Consider the following 19,471-nt stretch of genomic DNA (forward strand, 5'->3'; position numbering starts at 1 on the left):
CACCTTGGCTTGGATGCTTTCTGGATGGCTAGCGCCTGTTAGGTGCTGCAGGGAAGGCAAATGAGGGGTTATTGTCTCCAGCCAGAGGTGACTTGCCTGTGCTGCTCAGGAAGGTTCATGGTGGAGCACTGAACTGGCCCAGCTCTGTCACCTTCCAGTCTGAGTGCTGCAGTCATCCTACAACTAGTTAAAACATTTTCCCAGACTATCCCCATGATTCCTAATTGCTGTTGTGGCTTTTTTTGTATGACCTTGTGGCTTTCATTGTACAAATTTGCCTAAAAATAAGGACTACTTTAATCTGCAGAGTTAAGAAAGCATTTTATGTCCTTATTATTAAGCATGTTCAAACATAATCAACATCATCACCATCACTTTAATGAAGACTTTCTCTTCTTAATGAATAGGACATAATATTTAAACCGGTGCTGAGCCACAGCATCCTGCTCTCTGGGAAAGAGGAAATTTCTTCTTCAGGGAAGTGAGAAAGCAGCTAATTTACCCCAACAATAAACAAGATTGTGGTTTTTAAGTATTCTGATTCCAGATAAGTGGTTGTTTACGTTTGTAGATGTGCAGACAGGACAGTAATAGTTCCCAGTGGGCTCTCAGATGTGCTTCTGAGAGACCAATCCTTTTCTGGAAGCAAAATAATGAGGGAACTAAAACACAGCGTTATTACTAAAGTTGATTTTGCACGTGATTGCTTCCAGAAACACTACCCACACACAAGAGGCAATGCTGTAGATTCTCCTACTGATATACTTCATGCCTTTTACCACCCATGCAGAGTGTCCACAACCAAGAAGGGGAAAGCAGGACTCCTGCCTGGCTCAGGCACTACCGGAGCAGCCGGAGCTGCATTCCAGATGCACATTCTTCCCTGCCACATTCTTCCCTGCTGACACGATCCCAGAGGCTCAAGAGAAGCAGGATAAAACCAAAAAAACTTTAATTGGGCTTCTAGCATGACTTATCTTCATTATTGCCAGTAACTCCAATCCCTATTACATCCATACCATTCCAAGACTGCCACCTAAGGAGCTTTTTTCTGTTTCTGAGCTTCTTAACACAGCAGTTCAAGCACACAGTCACACAGAGACTCTACTGCTGCTCCTGTAATAGTCCAGCTCTGCCACCTACACAGAATTTGCACAAAAAGTCACAGCGTTGCCATTTTGAGTGTCCTGGACTGTTTTTTATCAAATAAAGTAAAGCAGCCTTACAACTAAAGATTGTATTCAGAGTTGTAAGACATACTTGCACCACCGACAGCTACCCACATTTTCTTTTTTAACCACAGCTAGCTGTGTTCTGTTGTCACATCTCTCCATTTTCCTACAAAGTAAGAGTTTACATCAGCTGCCTTGTGGCAAAAGTCAGCAGTATCCTGGGCTGCATTAGCCAGGGCATCACTGGAGAGTCAAGAGATGTGATCCTGCCCCTCTACGCAGCACTGGTGAGACCACATCTGGAGTGTTATGACCACAAAAGAGACATGGACTTACTGAAGCAAATCCAGCACATCACCACAAAGATGACTGTGAGACTGGAACACGTCTCATATAAGGAGAGGGCAAGAGAGCTGGGATTGTTCAGCCTGGAGAAGGCTGAATGTGTATCAATGCCTGAATGGGAGGGAGTGAAGGGGAGTGTGCCAGATCCTTCTCAGTAGCACCCACTGACAACTGAAACCCATGGCACTTCATCTGAACACAAAAAACATTACCTTTTTTCTGCTCTTGGTTGTCCAGGTTGTCCAGAGGGGTTGTGTATATCTGGAGAGATACTAAAAAGCTGGCTGGACATGGTCCTGGGCAACCTTGGGGGATTAAACCAGATGATCTCAAAGGATCACTTCCAACCTAAGAGATTCCATTTATTATATGGATGTTTAATGTATAGGTCGTCTCCCTCCTAGAGAAGGCAAGACATTTGAAGGATGCCCGAATTTAACATACAATATCATAAATGCAACTTAGATATTTACTCCAAGGTAAAACCGGAAATCCAGACATGATGCTGTCAGACAAGGGGGGAACACAGGCAAACCAAACTGTAGTTATATTTGAAGCATTCAGACAGTGAAGATGTACCAAGTTATGCTAGATTGACAAAACAGATAATTTTTATCTTGGTCACCATACTGTAAACTGTCATTAATTACGCTGTAAGAAGTCCATAATGTCAGTATATCTGACACAAATAAAGCAGGAAAGTACTGCGCTGTTTATTCATGGAAAAAACTGTTTCTGCCATACAGGCCTGGATCTTCACTAGACGCTTTTCCGCAGCCAAGGTTTCCCCCTGGTGTCAGCGATTAACGATATCGCAGCGTTATGCAAAGCAGTGTAATTCTGTGTGCCGAAGAGAAGATGGTGAGGGGCTGGCCGCAGCACACTTCTCTTGGCAGACCTGAGCTGCCGAGTGCAACGCTTCAGATGAATTCTCTGGACGCGTGGCATTTCTCCTCCACTTGTTAAGCACAATTGTTACCCATCTGTTTTGCCATGTCTTAGTCAAAAAGTCAGCGGCAGTTCGGCACGAACAGGCTGCCCAGGGAAGCTGTGGATACCCCATCCCCGGCAGCGTACGAGGCCAGGCTGGACGGGGCTCTGAGCGTCCTGGTCCAGCCGGAGGTGTCCCTGCCCGCGGCGGAGGGATGGAACGGAATGGCCTCTACTGTCCCCGCCATTGCCCCCCGCGCCTACATCTCCCGTCGTGCCGCGCGGCGCGCAGCGGGCGGGGCGGCGCGGGCGGCTGCGCGCAGGCGCAGCGGTCGCGCGGCGATCGGTCGGTGGAGCAGCCGGCAGCCATTGTCGCCGCGGCCGCAGAGCGGTTCTCTCACGGCCCGCAGGACTCGCCGCTCCGCAACGGTGCGTGGCCGCCCCTCCACGGCGGGGGCGGGGGTCGGGGCGGGCGCGGGGAGCCACCGGCGGGGTTCTGGCGGCTGTACGCTGCGGCGGGGCGGGAACGGGCCGCGGCCGAGGAGCCGCGGGCGGAGGCCGCGCTGGCGCCGCGCGGCGCCGCAGGCCCGGGCGCTCGGCGGGGCCGCGGCCGGGGGAGGAGGCGGGGGGGCCGCGATCCATCGCTGCCCCGAGGGGGGAGGGTTGATCCCGGCAGGATGGCCAGGAGGAGCCGTCGCGGATTGGAGGCGAGCGCAAAGCTTCGAAGAGCCGAAGGGGCAGGCGCCGCTGCGTGGGCCGGCGCCGTGATGGCGGCGGGCCCGTGAAGAGGGCTCGACTGCCTTGGGCAGGCCGCAGGCCTGGCGCAGTCCCGGATCCTCTTGGCTTCTCGAAAGGAGGGAGGAGCAGATGGCCGCTTACTGCACGTCCGTGCTTCCCGAGGGCTTTTCTGCATCTACTGAGTCGTCAGGGAGCGAAGTCGGTTTCATTGTGTTAGGAGCGACGTGTGAAGCTCCGCGCCTCGCAGGTGTCAATACAGATCTCTCACCCACTGTGCTCCCTGATTATGAGTAAATACGGCGCGGATGGGCTGTTGGTACGTCCTTCGCCGTATATTTGACAGTTTCGGTGCTGGTCAGGCCCACCCACTGGATCACCCACAGTTCCTTCTGTGAGTCTTCCCCCCACTTTATTTTCCTAGAACTGAAAATATCGAAAGCAGTTAGGCGTCCTTTTAATCTTTCGCATCTCTGTTGTTCCCAAAATGAGCGCTGTTGCCAAAGTGGCTTTTCTTGCCGTGTTTTAAAGCATACGGTTACGTAAGGCAGTCCTTCCTCTACAAGGGCCTTCCTTTCCCTTAATACTCGCTGCTGGCTTTGCCAGTGTTTGCGGGGTAAGGGCGCGCCAGGGAGACCGTGTGTTGGAGCACCGGGCACTCGACGAGGGAGCTGAGCCAGCCCCCGAACTGCATTTCCGTGTAGGCACCGAAATGCACGTGTGAGCACAAAGGAGAGGATGGTTACAAAGGGCAGCGCAGGCTCCTCCGAGCTTCGGGGATGGCTGAGGCCAATCTAAGCAAGTGTTGTCACAGTTCAACCCCTCGCCCCATAAAAGGCGCGGTACCCAGGCTTCCCAAACTCTGGCGCTTCTGTGATGGCATGGTAAGTGAGTAAAGAAAGCGTTCAGCAGAAATCGAATAGGTGTAAGTTAAGAGAAAAGGTAAATCACATTAATTCAAGATATTTCATCCAAACTGACTGGAATTATTTTCGCAGCTAGCATGAGGTGTTGTCTGTTTACTCTGCCTGCTTTAGAGCCCAGTATTGTAGTGCAAGATCACGTCATATTTCCATTCCTTAGGGCTCGAATTCTTTGGTTTTTTCTATGACAGCAAGCTCATTGAGTGAGCCAAATAATGAATATTTTCCAGTTATAAGATCTTAAAATTTTTTAAACCACATAAACTGAAAAAGTGACACCTCAAGGTAAAAGATGGAGTTGTACATAGAATATCTGACATTATGCATCCTGTATCAGTGGATAGCTTTAAAAATTTCAAAGCCTCAAATAGCCTTTTTTATTTTTGCCATTGTCGAAATCTCATAATGCAGAATTCTTCTTCAAAACCGCATAGACTGTTAAAATAAGTTATATTTATGGTTACTGGAAATGGAAATAATTTGATGACTACCATTTATCTTTTGTGTGCTATTAAAATTTTATTGAAGAGATTTTTCTAGGTGAAAGCGAAAGTTCTGAAAATGTTCTATGTTTTTATTGTAACGATTAGCATATTAATTTTGTTCTTTTTGGTTTTTTTCAGCAGCTGCTAACCCAGTAAAATCTTTGAAGTTACAGATTTGGGATTTTAAGTTGCACGATTAAAAAGTGCAAAACTGGAAGTTCCTTGTAGGTTCTGCCAGAAGTCAGCAAGAAAGGATTTTATCACTTTTCTGGCTGTAGAGAACCAGCCAGAGAAGCGATGAATACAATTTTAACACGTATACCTGGAGGACAGTAAAATCAAATCCTACTTAACCAAGATTTCTGAGATGTAAAAGTGATCTTAATCACCCTATTTTAAGTTTGTTAATCTGATAAATGGTGCTGTTTTCTTTTTTAGCATCAACCTCAAGATGAGTGGCTGCCGTGTCTTTGTCGGACACTTGAGCTCCCGTGCTCGTGAACGGGATGTAGAGAAATTCTTCAAAGGATACGGTCGCATACGAGAAATCCACCTCAAAAATGGATTTGGGTTTGTGGTAAGGAGCAGCCTTGCTTTCCTTGCTCTTGCTTGCAGGTTCTAACCTTGCTAGGATGATGTCAAGGAAAGGAAGATGTTTAAGATAATAGTAGTCGCAGTGGAAAGTGGAAAATATTAATAGACATTTCAGAATGCTTTTCATTATTTTGGATTACAGTTTTGGCCAGGTTTTGCTCAAAATCTTGGTAATATTCCAGCTACATTAAATACATTGTTTGATCATAGTCTTCCATGGATTTAAAATTTATTCCCCATTTCTGAAGACAGTATAAATATCCTGTTATGGCAGTACAGAATTTTGCAGCCTTGACTAGGAAGTAAAGTTTATACTGAACCACTTGAGCTCCTCTCTCACCCCTTGTAGTCTGGTCACATTTCTTAATGGCCTGACATAAAAGCAGAGTAGTTGGCCAAGACAACAGGTATAATAGGTGCTGGCTGCTGGATTCAAGCAGCACAGCTCTGAAGTCTTGTGCAGCTAAAGTTCAACAAATTCATCATCAGTCCATGTTTATAGGGCATATATGTCTGTCAGACTATTAAAATGAAATAGACTGTTCATTGTATCTCAGTTACCTATGTATCTGCTCCTAAATGTCCAAATTTTGCAGCTTTATAGGTTGACAGATTAACTCAGGATCAGCCTGTTTTAACTGTTATCTCATGGGAATTGAGAATCAGCTGTTGTGCAGCACTTAGTTCAGACTAGAAAGGCTGATACTGCCCTCACACTATGGCAGGCTTACACGCCACCCTTTCTGCCAAGATCGATCCCTTGAGTGAAGTTATTGGCGAAGAACAAAAGGACAGGTTTTGCCTCCTTTTTCATGTGAATATTGCTCCTTAACTCCTATACGTGGTGGTTCCTGGTTCTCAGCATTACGAGCTGCTTCTTGTTGACCCGCAGTTGGTAAATACCTGTCTCTTCAAAGTCTGGGGCTAAATGGCTGATGTAGACACGAGCCTGAGTTTATTTAGTTCTTTTTCCAATTGCTGCTATTTCTCAGTCCCCTTTCCTTGAGTGTTCCTCTTCTCTTCCTGGGCAGGGCTGTTGACTCATTCAGGAACAACTTTTGTTCAGCTCTTGTAAGCGAGTCAGTCAATCCTTCCTCCTCTCTAGTTCCTAGGTGGAACCATTTTCTTTTCAAAGATCACTAACAAGCTTGAATAATTGTCTCATAAATTTATCTAAAAAAATTAATTGTTTTCAGGATAGTTTTTTTTCTTTGCAGCTAAACGACTTTCCCTCCCATACTTGTCATCCCATCACTGTGTACCCATCTCAGAAATCACTTCCATTGTTTGTGTAACTGTATTCTAGGTTTTGGAAGATCTGGATTCTCTTGGGGTTGATTTTTCTTCCTGCTGAACAGGCACAGCTCTCTCAACGTTTCTTTGTTATCCAATCTTCTGATGTGTTTTGGTGGTCCTCTGCTAGTCTCAGTCCAGTTTTTCAATGTCTTTTATGAGCTGGAGGGACCAAAACTGGACAGTGTTCCAGGTGTGGCCTGACGAATGCCAAGTGGGGTGGAATAATAGCAGCCCTTGGTCTGCTGATTGTGCTCCTACCGATGCAGCCCAGGATGTGCTTTGCTCTCATTGCAGCAAGGCCACGCTGCTGACTCATGCTTAGCTGACTCTCCACAAGGATTTCCATGTCCTTTTCAGCAGAGCTGCACTCCAGCCACTGAGCCCCCAGCACATTCTGCTGCTTAGGATTGTCTTAACGCCACAGGCAGCACTTAATGTTTTATCTTTCGTTAAGACTTGTGATTCTTGTTTGCCTAATCTTTCAGCCTGTCAAGGTCTTTATGTGGGATGGTTTTTCATTCTTGTATAATCTATTTCTCCTCCCACTTTGGAGTCAGACACAAAATTGCTGAGGCTGTACTTGATCCTGTCATCCTTGTCATTTATAAACACATGGAATGGCGTTATCCTTCATGGTACTTCACTGGCCATGTGCTGTCAATTCATGTTTGTTTTCTGTTATTTAAGACCTAGATTTGTGAACCATATTACAAAGCCAAGTGAACATTGTTATAGTGTTAAAAGCATGGTGTGTTGTGCTTGATTAAAATCATTGCTTAATCTTTGAAACTAATTATATTTACTTAAATTTTGTACATTTCAGGGCGTAGTATTCTCAAACTTCAGACCATAAAGCTTGATAGACTTGAAGATGTTCAGTTTGTTAGAAAGTAACTGACCTAATGGGACTTGGAATTGCCAACTATTGATACTTTTAAATGCTGGACCTAAATTAAGTGTCTTAAGATAATCTTTGCATCATCATGCAAGGATGTGTGATGTTTCACTTGGCAGTGAAACAAATTTCAGTGCAGAAGGGGGAAGATTGCTTAAGCCAGTATTGCTTCTGAAAAGCAGTTTATAATTATGCTAACACTTTCTTCAACTTGAGAAGCTTCTTCTCTGTTGTTAATTCCTTGTAAGCTGCAGTTCCACAGTTTTTTCTCTCCATCTGCACTGTTGCTGCCAGCAGTCCCTACCCAACTGCTTGTTCTCTCTGCTTTATTTCTTTTCTTTATCCCCTTGCCTCTTCATGGTGTTGCTGCAGTTCCAGCCACATATAATGAACCTACCTGGGAAGCTGATCTGGTTGAAAAATAGCACTTTTTCACCCCACCTCCTGCACAAAGTGTGCTGTTTTTCATCTGGGTAGGTTTCTTGACCTAGTTTCCTGCAGAGCTGTACAAGCAGCTTTGCCAAGAACCAGTGGGCTGGATAGTGGGCAGAGGCTCCTTGGGCTGACTAAAGCGGCATTTCTGCCAGAAGCAAAGTGACAGATTCCATTGCAACAGTAAATGGAATTATGCTTGTTGTAGCTGATCTGGACCCACAGGTGGCCAGTGCTGAAGAAGGGCTTATGTTTCATTCTCTTCTTACATGGGCACCTTCTTGCCCAGGTAGTGAACTGAATTCACTCAGGAAAAAAGTTGGGGCCTTTTTTTCTGGTTTACTCTTTCTTTGCTGGTTCAGTAAGAATTAATCTTAAGAGAATTTAGGAAGTGCACGACTCTCCTGCATTTGATCAGCTCATGCTGTTATATTCCATTTTCCTGTATGTGGAGCTGTGTTTTAAATTGTATGCCTTGAAATAATTTCCACCCGCCCCCTTTCCCCAAAAGTATTTTAGATATTTCTGTAGCAAACCAAATAATTTAATTTATTTAATATAGGTCCTGCAAATAGTTATACTGAAACAATTGCGGAGGCCAAAGGAGTTTGTGGGATGGAGGGAGAAGAAGTTATCGTGAATAGAAATGTCTTGACTTTTCAGTCATAAATGTACTAGGAATTAGCTTCCTTATTCAGAGTTCTTGGAGATATTTGCTGTAGAAATGTAAAATTTATAAAGAAAATATTTTATTAGTATTTGCATATACTGTGAAGGAAAATACTTTTTTATTCCTATTTTTTTTAGGAATTTGAAGACCACAGGGATGCTGATGATGCAATTTATGAACTAAATGGTAAAGAGCTGTGTGATGAAAGGTAAGTGTGATACCATAATTTCCCTTAAGAGTAAAAAAAGTGCTTTGCATCAAAATGCAGTGCATTATTTTGTTCTCTGACACAATTTGCTGTGGTTGCGTGGTGGGATACACCTCTAACTTTGAAAGCATTTGTTGGGATCTAGTCTTTAAGACAAAGGTTATTTTGGGACTGGAGGAGGAGTGGTTTGGAGCAGGGCTGAGTGTTTTCTCTACTTGCAGTTAGTTCTCTTTCGAAGGTAACGCAGGATCTTGTCATTGGGAGTATTAGTAAGAGTGAATTGAACTTATGTAGCATTTATGTGTCTATTGACCAGAAAATAAGCTGGTGATAGCCTGTTATCATTTGGATTGTTGCCCTCCAGTTTGCAGCAATGTGGACTATAGTCATTGTATGTTGCAGTAATTTTTAGTGTAATTATGGAAGCTGTATTTTAGGTCATTAGGTTGTTGTTAGTTAGTTTAGTACTCTTTTCTCTGTGTGATTACTCCTGAGCTCTGGTTAAGCAAATTCAAATGTTTCAGTCTGAATTACAGACTTGTGACAATTTTCATGAAAATCTGAGGGAGGCAAATGAGAAAAAACACTGGTCTGGCTCTTTAAGAAATGCCAGTGGTTGTGTTATAAATCATTGCTTCCAAGGGCAAAGTAATTCTTGTTTGTGCACATTTGCTTCCAGTCGTGCAAGATTTAAGTCAATGTCAAACACTTAAAGTTTGTTGTTTTAATTTTTTATGTGCTTGTTTTGTTTTGTTCCTGTATAAGGGTCACAATTGAACATGCTCGAGCCCGAAGAGGAAGGGGAAGATTCTCACAACGGTTCAGTTATTACCAGTCGCAGAGTGGATCTAGGTAGGTAGTCTGGGCTCTCTGTCCTTTTCCTCTTCCAGTAAGGAAGAAACTGGAGTTTTCTTTTGTGATTTAGGGATCCAGCTCTGTTTCTACGTACAGCTTCACAAAAGGAGTTTTATGTTCTCAAACCTTGCAGATTCATTACTGTTATTTGCCTTCTCAAGCTGAGGAGAGTGGGGTATTTTAAATCAGTTTAACTGTCTTGGAGAGGTTTACAAACCTATTATGAAATGTGCCTTTGCCATACTGCAGGCACTATGCTGGTCTTGCTTCCTACTGTCATGTAAATGATGTTAAGGAGTACTGATGCAGTTGGATTGGCTGATTTTAACACTAAGTCAGGAAAAATGCAGAGCTTCTCTATTGCAGCTTTTGTCATCAAACTGAGCTTATATGATAGGTAAAATTATTGTAGAGCAATAATTCAAGGTATTTACTGTCTAACCAAGTTTTCACGTTTCCAGTTGTATGGTTATCAAAATGCTTATTTCAGCACAGCCTAGAAAAGGAGCAGTGCTAGGGCACAAGATAAACACTTCTGCACATGTTAGTAAATACTAGTTGGCTAAGTTTGCTGACCAAGCAGGAGAGTCTCTCTCCATTGATGGAATGTGAAAACCAGGACACAGCTCATCTCTAGAATACCTCTAGAGGACACACAGTATTTGTGGAGTTGTTCCCTTTTCAGTGATTAGAGCCAGTGCTGAACCTTGTGCCAACTTGCAGTGAAAGTTCTGCACATTTGCATATATTCTGCCAGACAACTACACATTATGTCTTTGTACTTTATACCTACCTGTGTGAAGGAAATAGGTGTGGAAGAATTTACTCTGTAGAAACATTCATATCTGTGGCCTGTGCAGAGTAGGGTTTGGAAGAAGGATGAAAATACAAGGGACATAAACTTTCACATTTGTTGCAAAGTCAGAATTGCTGCCAGTTACCAACCAATGTCTGGAACATCTAATTTGCATATGCAAGCATGCTGATTAGATTTTTTTAACTTCAGTGGCAGTAACCTTGGTGTGGTACAATTGGTCTGGGGTCCAGGCTGAAAGTGGACTTTCAAAGTAGCAGGTTTGCTTGATTGAAGGTCGTGGGCAACCTTGTAGTCATGTTCATGATGTCAGACTGCCAGTGCTAGAGAGGAAGAGACTTGGTTTGCAACAATGGAAAATTGAGACTCATCCTGCCTGTTCTGTGACTCTGGGTCCTCTTGTTTAAATACTTTGAAGATCTGGGTGTTCTGAGAAAACCTGGGACACTCTTCTAGTGGAGTTGTAAATAAACTCCTGACTAAGAAGAATCAAGTCTGCAGTCCAGCAATAAGGAAATCACTTAAATCTTTCAGCAAACTGTAGAAAATGTCAGATTTCTTCTGGTTTAAATTCCTTAGGCTGGAGAATTTTTTTTATTATTATTTTTTCCTTTGAATTCTTCCAGCCGGTATGGGCCTCCTGTTCGTACTGAGCACAGGATCATTGTAGAAAACCTTTCCTCCCGTATCAGCTGGCAGGTGAGTTAGTATCTTATCTTCTCCTCTTTACACCTTATTTTACTACTCCATAAGTAGATCGCTTTCAGCCTAGTTTCTTAATAAAGCCATCATAAATATTTAATGAGAACAAAAAATAAGAAAAAAGCTTCAGGGATTGCTAAAAAATAGTATTCAAGCACTTACAGAAATCTTTTGTTTCAAAGCTATGCAAATAGTTCTGTAACTAGATTTTGTAGTTGGGAACTGATTCTCACTTCTGTTTACCAACTGATAAAAACTTTGGAAGGCTCTAGATTGTTTCTGAAATATTGAAACATTGCATTCATTCAAACTGTGTCATCCTTTTGTATTTTTACACCTGGAAGTGCATGCCTTTGTTTTGATGGAAATTTATAGTCTTATGTTTTGCACAATATTTTTGTGACCCAATTAATGATAGAGAATTCTGGTAATGCATCATTAAGAATATAGGGAATTTTAAGAGAGCTACTGTGTTGAGTATGCTTATTGTAGATTTTTTTTTTTTAATCCCAGACTTTGAGTACTTGTCATTTGAAGCTTTCTTGCCACCTTTTTTTTTGTTGTTGTTTTTTTCACCTCTCACTAATGTTTTGGTAATATTGAGCTGGCTTTTAACAGAATTAGCCATGTATTCAATTCTTTTAGTTGTGTTCTCTGTAGTATGCAGTGTACAGAAAGTTTACTTTTTAAGGACATAGCAACAGATGCTATTTACAAAAGGTGAGTGAATAGTGGAGTTTAGTCTTGTTCATTAACCTTTATATTCTTTAAATCAAGAGACTTTAATCAGTGTCCTGAAAGATGCAGTAGAAGGTGTTGAATGTTCAAACCCTCAGTCTTGGAGCTACTTCCCCACGAGGAGGCTTCTTGGCTTGCCTGGAGCTTTGCTGAAGTGTTTCATAAGAGTTGGGTGCAATCCGTGCAGATAAACGGTTGACCTCAGTTTGTTTATCTTCTGCATGACAGGTTCAAAGGGTCCGTAACAGTACAGTTGTGTTAATTACTGAATAACCAAAAAAACCCAGCTGAGTTGATGTGCTGATGAACTGGATTTAATCTAAATATCTTCTGGGTATGCTACACAGCTACATATATGGAGAGATTGTCACTTGGAAATGACAGTAGGGACCAGAGAAGTAAACTATAATGGAGTGTTAGGGAAAATAAATCCTATAATGCTGTTGAGTGTTACATGCATAACTTGGAAAAAAATTAACATTTTGTAGCCTTCTTTTACTTGTGAATATTTATAATGGCTTTATGTGTACTTACATTTTAATCTGAAGCCCACCCAATTCAGATTTCATACAGGTGAATCTTTTAGTATTCTAATTAGATGTTTTGATGTCTCTTAAATATATGATAAATTAGCATAAGAGACTTTTCGATACCTGCCTAGATAGACATCATTTGAAGGTAACAACCATATGCAAGCTGCATTTACTTTTGAAGTTGTACTGCTTTGGTACTGATACAGTGTTTTAACCTCTAACTATGCTACTTACAACACATTAAAATAGCTAATCCATTAACAGTAGTGCCATTGTTCTTCCCTTCTAATCCCTGCTAGGAAGCACACTCATTATGGAACCTTGCTTTTAAACTTACAGACAGAATTTAATCTTTGGTGTGTCAAGATCCCTATACTTTGAGAACATCTATCTCCCTTAAAAGTTACTGTGTTGGGATATTTAAACATAGAAAAAGCCAGAAAAATGTGTATTCAGATCAGCTTCCTCAGATTGTTGACTATATTGTTAATAGATAATCCCATCTCTAAGTAGTAGACAAACTGTTAGAACTCTCCTTTTTTTTAAGCAAACATGTATTTTTTCATGCTCAGAGCTTTCCAACCACCCTCACCAGTTTTTCAGTATCAAACATGCAAGCAGTTGAGAAAAGTAGGTCTGTGTTACATCAAGATGTGTTGTTTAATATGTTTTTCCTATTTATGGTTGTCCTACACCTTATTTCTCTTTGCTGCTAAGGACAGCAGGGTTTTCTTGTGCTATTTAAGGTGACCCAAAACAGTAAAATTAAGATAAAATTCGATTGTCCCACTGGTTAGGTGATACCAGGTAACTTAAAAATATTCCCCTAATAACAGAATGTTGAGCTTTTATAGCACATGCACACTTCCTTTCTTTTAAGCAATAATGTTGGTGTCTTAATCATGTTGACATTGCGATTACAAATGATATCTCATGTTAATGTTTCTTAGGATTCATCATATAGTGTGGCAAGATTGTGGGAGCCTAAAGTTACTGATTTGGGAAATAATTATGTAGATTAAAATTTTGTAACTTCCTTTTGACGTACCAGTCCTGATCTGGTTAAATTCTCGTTGACTTGAGCAGAGCCAAAATTTTGTCCATCATCTCTAAATTGAGGTAATTTGAAGTATTGTTTTTAATGCTACTAATAGGGACCAATTTTCCTTTGCTATTAGCATTTCTTTGTATTAGGACCTGTGAAAGAAGGAGAATATCTACTACTTTGCATATGCCAGTTTTTAACATGAAACTATTGAAATAAAATACTAGATAGAACTAAACTTTTTTATATTCTGTGGCAAATGTTCTAAAGTTTTTTCTTGGCTTTTTGTCTTGTAGTCTTCTGTTCCTTAAGTGTATTTCTAACCAAGTACATTTTGAACCTCTTCTAACAACCTTGATTTGGTTAACCTTCATTTTTCTTGTGTGGAGGAAAAAGAACCAAAGATATGGGGGTTTTCTAGTGGCTGAAATTCTAGGGTTTGGCCTGTTCTGAATTTTCCTTTTGGTTCCTATGACACTCCTGTTTTTTGGCAGTCTAGATCTTGGTTTGCCTGGGTTTGATCTCGATTGGCTAGCACAGATCATCCTCGGGTTCTTTAGCCACCTCTGGAGACTGGAGACTATGTCCAGTGCTTTCAGGGCCTCTGGTACCTCCGTGAAGCATATTGCTATGAGCCATCACTGCCTTTCTCATGTAAGAGAGTTCCTCTTGGCCAGCTAGGTATTGGACAAGCAACTCTTTGCTTAAGGTACCTTCTTATATCACCTGCCACTTGTGGTGTGCTGCGGTAAGTAGTCTGGGATTATAAAATACCAGATACTGTTGGGTAAAAGTGCTGCCTTAACTTAGACAAATGTTTAGCTTTTTAGTCATCTCTTCCATTATTTGTTTGTGCTTTCTCCTGTTGCTGAGCAAGTAATTTTACTTGGCCACGTTTAGCCTCTGTTAAGTTTAAGACAAGGATGTCTATTGATGTGACACTGTAGCGTGACAGATACTCAAATGAAACTTAAAAAAATTTTCCTTTGCAAAATTTTTAATTACATTGTAATTACACCTTTTTGTTTTTAATTTTGCTTTGAAGCTGGGGGAGGTGAGCATAAAGGCTGAATTTGTCTACATTTGTTGGAATGTCATTTAACTGGGGCATTAGTTTTGAAAATCTGCATTTAATACTACTACTCACCTCCTTTAAGTTCTGATTTCAGGGGACATGTTGGTATTTTAAGTATTGCATTATGCTTTCATAACAGCTGGTTTTGGGATGTAGGATTATCTTGAAAGCGGTGTTCTATTCACTGTAGCTGTAAAATGATGAATCCTTTCTACATGCAGCTGCTATTACGTAAGCTGTTTCAGAAAGTTTTTTCTAAATGATATGTGTATTTTTATATATAGAAATTAAAAAGCAGTGTTAGCAGAGAAAGTTTTAGGGGAGTATTCTGCTACCTGGGTGATTTGTGTCCTGTTCAAATTAAAATGTTAACTTTTGCTGTAGGACTTGAAAGATGTCATGAGAAAGGCAGGGGAGGTCACCTATGTGGATGCACACAGAAACAACAGGAATGAAGGGTAAGTTCATTTTATGTCTTTGTGTGATATGATAGCTGAAACTATTAAGGGCATGATTTTTCTTGTAATACAGAAGAAATGGAATAAAAATCTATGGTGTGGCTTAGATGCTGAAATTTCCCCAGTTAAAGAACCAAAACAATTCGAAACACAAACTGTCAGTACGTAGTTCAGTATTGAACTCAGTCTCTATTCTCTATCATGAAGACAATATGTGAAAGCAAAAAAAAGGGAGAATTCCTTTCAGATGTTAAGTCCCGCTGTCTTATTTTTATAAAATCATTTATGATCAGAGTCCTGAGGCTCAAACACCTCCTCTCTGTGGCTGCTTTACACTGGTTCAGCAGTCAAAGTCACAGGAAGTGAACATAACCAACTTCCATGGGGAACACCTACCTGCCCACTGTCCCTTCTCAGTTCTGCAGACTATGAAGTTTTTGGTTTTGTTTTGGTTTTTTTTTTTTTTTTGGTTCAAATTAAAAAAAACCCCCACAAATACTGGATTTTTCTGTTCACTGTTAAAATTCTTAAATATGGCAGAAGAGTCTGCAAACTTACTTTGTTTCATGGACAGCTTTGGAATGTAGCTTAGTGGAGGACTGAAAGATATTTCCTCAGCTGATGCAGGTTTGTGTAGCTTCCCGCATTTTCTCCATCTCCTTGCAGATGGCAGTTCTGGTATTGTTTAAGGTGTGAGAGATACCAATGGCCAGGACTGTTGGTGTCATATTTTCCTATTAACCATGTTAAAAACCAGCTTTCAGAAGATAAAACAGAAAGCTATGAATTAATGGATTAAAAAGGGTCTGACTTACTTTCCTTACTTTTTTTTGTTTCTTTGAAACTTTTCCTTTATTTCATTATGGTGTACAGGGTTGTGGAGTTTGCATCTTACAGTGACATGAAGAGTGCACTGGAAAAACTGGATGGCACTGAGCTGAATGGACGCAGAATTAAACTGACTGAAGATCACAGAAGGCATAGGTATGTCACCTGACTGATAAAATTCTGCTGAGGGCATGGATTTGGGTAGTACTGATGCCAAAGTTTGATTATCTAGGTTTTGGCCCCAAGCTAAATATCATTGCACAGAACCACTTTTTAGCAATGTAAACAGATTAAGATAAGAACTAACTTGCTGAAACAGGGTAAATAGAACACTTTTGGATGAGAGTAAAGATTTTTTTAGAAGACAAAGTGTGGTGTTATAAAGAAAGAACAAATTTTGGTATTAAAAATGTTTAATTTAAAGGACAGCTGTTTCACAGTCCTGTGAAATGTTTCTCAAATAGTTGTGAAAGCCAATTTGTTAATGAGAATTAAAGAAAACCAGTTAGCTTGCTTGCATTATTCCTAAGCAGTTCTGCTATTCAGGCATTAAAAAAACCTGACGTTGGCTGCACCTCTTTCATTGTCTCTCTTAAAAATAAATCCATTTCTTTCTGTGAAAAGAGGGATTCATTACTAGTGAAGGTGTTAAAACTCTTAAGGCCTAAAGTGTGCTGGTGATCCACACCTTTAGGGACTTTCTTAGCCTTTTGAAAGAAACTCTTACTAATTTACATGGCATTTCTAGAGAGAATAAAAACCGCAGGTATAAAGTTTTATTTCTGTGTCTTGATAAATTAAATGATATTTCAAGGCAGGGAGTATGCAGACAAAGAGTTCTTCTTTGATAGAGACTCCCGTGCCTAAAAATCGGTTTCTCTCCTCCTGGCGGGAGCTGGGGAGAGGTGTCTTTTATTAGGCAGTTCATATTTAGCCACACTAGCAGAGAATGTCAAGGCCAGCAATTCCTGATAGCGCTGACCTAAGAAGATACTGTCATGATGGAGTATAGCAGAAATTTAGCAGCACTGTGAAACGACTGAATGCTGTGAATAGCATTTTCACATGTTCACATGGATGTGCTATGCATAGAGAGTAGTTGAGAATTTTACGTGATTGTTTTAAATTCAGTAAGAAGTGAGACTACAGCTTTTAATTTTGTTTCTCTAGGAGCAGATCTCGATCAAGGAGTTACTCAAGATCTCGCAGCAGGTCCAGGTCTACAGGATCTTCCAGATCGGACAGCCGGTCCCGGTCCCGGTCAAGGTCCCGGTCCAGGTCCAGGTCTCGCTCTCGATCCCGATCTCGCTCTCGGTCCCGCTCTCGTTCTCGCAGTCGTACTCCTAAAAAGAGTTACTCCCACAAAAGCCACCGTTCCAGCTTGATAGCTTCTTCCCCCTCTCCCTCTTCTTCTAAAAGAAAATCTCGTTCTAGGTCGAGCTCTGCTCATAGCCGTAGTTAACCTGCTCCGAGAGATGTTAATTAATTTGATTCAAGTTTCTTGAAGACTTGAGACAAGTTATATATGAGAACTGGGAGGGGAAGAGTTAACATGATGAAAGGGTGACCTCCTCTTACATTGCCAAAGTGCCTGTCATCAAATAGGCCATCTCTGTGAGGAGGGGCTGGCTGTCAGCTTTCTTCTTTCAGTGAAGTCTGGAGTGGGAAGTCTTTTTTATTTTTTCCCTGCTATTAGTAAACATTTCTATCATAGATATATTATGTACACATAATGCTGAGGTAATGGGATGAGACAATACGCTGCTTTCTCCCTCTCTTGCCCCTACTTTCCCCTCCACCTCCAAGGCCTTTGACTTCCAAAATACTATGTTAGCTTTTGTCCTTGGTATTAAGTCCGAGAACAGGAAGTATAGATTTAATTCCTTTAAGGTTCTGTGGCTACTTTTCTGTGCGAGAATGAATGGACCAGATGAAATTAGTTTAGAGTTCCCCTTTTTCCCCGTTGCTTGGCTTAACAGGCTGTTTTAAGTTCCAGCTTTACATGACCTTGACAATATGCTTAATTTGCAAAAGTCTTTCAGGAATACACATTGGTTAGTTGAATATTGCTCACTTGGATAGTGAATTAATACAATGTTAAGCAGTAATGAAAGCTGGAATTTTCTGTTAAAATGAGACATACCATCCAGATGTCAGGATTATTGGGAATCCATTATAATAATTTTACAGTAATTCACTAGTATGTGGTATTGTATGTATAGGCCTTATTTGACAGGTGACTTCATAAAACTGCACAGAAATGTCAATATGCATGTCCATGTTTTTTGATGTTTATAAAAGTGACATAGCTTTCATACCCAAAAGTGTGATACTGAATAACATGTGTATGACTAGCAATAGTCTTGATGGAAAGGAAGGTTATTTTAGTAATGAGAGCAGCAAAAAAAAAAAAAATCCCAGGAAAAGTGTAGTCAAAATCTCCGGAATGCACAGTTGTTTTGATTAATAGAAATTTCCACTGCAAGTACTGTTGTTCTTACAATTTGGAATTAGATTTTTTTTTTTAAACTTCTGTATTGTCAAAGAAGGGAAGCATTTTTGGAAAAAATATGTAAATTAATCCCAAAGTCTTACATGTATTTAAATGTACCATTCCTAATAAAATCAAACCTTTTTCTGGCTTATTTTGCAGTTCTGTTTAATTGTATTTGCTGTTGCTCACTTCACACAATCCGACATGATCACAGAGAAATTTATTTGTAGGTATACCTGCATGGAAGTAAGAAAATGTAGACTAGAAACCAGTTACTGTATGTAAGTGACCAGATGCTGACTAACTGGAGGACAGGATAGGATTTTACTGTCATGGCCAGCAGTGGCTGTTTGAATAAATGGAAAAAGGGTTCTTTCTGCAGTCCTTGCACACAGGTTTGTGTGATACCTTCAGCTCTCACAGTTGAACGGGGGAACCAACAATCAAATGGCCGCAGGTGTTGGAATCTTCCTATAGGTAAATCCATTTTTCACTTTTAAAACACTGTACTAGAGATTCTTACATTGCCCATCACAACTTGTGTACATATAAGGCTTCAAGGCTGACACCCTTTATAAAGCCAAATTACTGGTGACCCTGCCCATGGCAGGGGTTTGGAACTAGATGATTTTTGGGGTCCCTTCCCACTCAAACTATTTCATTCTTTGCATGTTTGGCAGATGGTCTGAATATGCCAGCACTTCTCTTACCACTGGACATTTTCCTCCTAGGGGAAGGAAGACTTATCCTATACCATGCAACTGCTTGTAGCATCGGACACCCTTGCAAGTTGAGCACTGCCATTAGCTGCATTTCAGCAACTGGCTGAATCACCCCCCAAAAACAAGAGTGTATTTTCTGTGATGTTTATGGCACTTCTTTATTATTTACGTTTTTGTCAGTTCAACACACGGCTTTTCATCTAAGGATACCCCAGTGGTTTGTGAAGATAAACTTTAATATACTTGGCCACATCACATCTCTGCTTTATTGATGAGAAAAGGAAAACGAGTGTTGTGCGTGCTCACCTGTGGTTGCCAAACAATGGGGTGAGGAGGAGGAATATTCCTGCCAGGAAGGCCAGGATTCCTCGCTGAGCAGGTTTGGCTCCGGCTGGTGCAGTCTACTGGCTGTCCTTGTGCCACTGCTCGTGGAGCTGTGAACGGGCTGAGAAGGGTGTGGGTTGTGTTTGGGGACAAAACATTTCTCTTTCAAAACCGCGGGTGAAGGAGCAACGTGATTCC

The 19,471-nt window shown here is 41.2% G+C and overlaps 1 protein-coding gene across 1 annotated transcript; it reads left to right on the forward strand.

Annotated features, from left to right (window-relative positions):
* The first annotated feature begins 2,788 nt into the window (after positions 1-2,788).
* LOC136292475 (serine/arginine-rich splicing factor 5-like) lies at positions 2,789-18,378 on the forward strand. Its single transcript, XM_066188239.1, has 8 exons — positions 2,789-2,876; positions 5,029-5,167; positions 8,615-8,685; positions 9,451-9,537; positions 10,981-11,053; positions 14,832-14,905; positions 15,779-15,889; positions 16,904-18,378. Exons 2-8 carry the CDS (start codon positions 5,042-5,044, stop codon positions 17,193-17,195), a joined length of 834 nt encoding a protein of 277 aa, XP_066044336.1. The 5' UTR covers positions 2,789-2,876; positions 5,029-5,041; the 3' UTR covers positions 17,196-18,378.
* The last annotated feature ends 1,093 nt before the right edge of the window (positions 18,379-19,471 follow it).

Source organism: Chamaea fasciata, unplaced genomic scaffold (assembly GCF_029207755.1).
Source record: "Chamaea fasciata isolate MVZ Bird 193981 ecotype frontalis unplaced genomic scaffold, bChaFas1.0.hap1 SCAF_7, whole genome shotgun sequence".
NCBI classification, from domain to species: domain Eukaryota; kingdom Metazoa; phylum Chordata; class Aves; order Passeriformes; family Sylviidae; genus Chamaea; species Chamaea fasciata.

Bases quoted from the DNA above. Each gene is read 5' to 3' on its own strand.
- LOC136292475 (XM_066188239.1), top strand. From the start codon at position 5,042: ATGAGTGGCTGCCGTGTCTTTGTCGGACACTTGAGCTCCCGTGCTCGT. The intron at 11,054-14,831 runs GTGAGTTAGTAT...CTTTTGCTGTAG, and splicing joins CCTCCCGTATCAGCTGGCAG to GACTTGAAAGATGTCATGAG. The intron at 14,906-15,778 runs GTAAGTTCATTT...TATGGTGTACAG, and splicing joins AGAAACAACAGGAATGAAGG to GGTTGTGGAGTTTGCATCTT.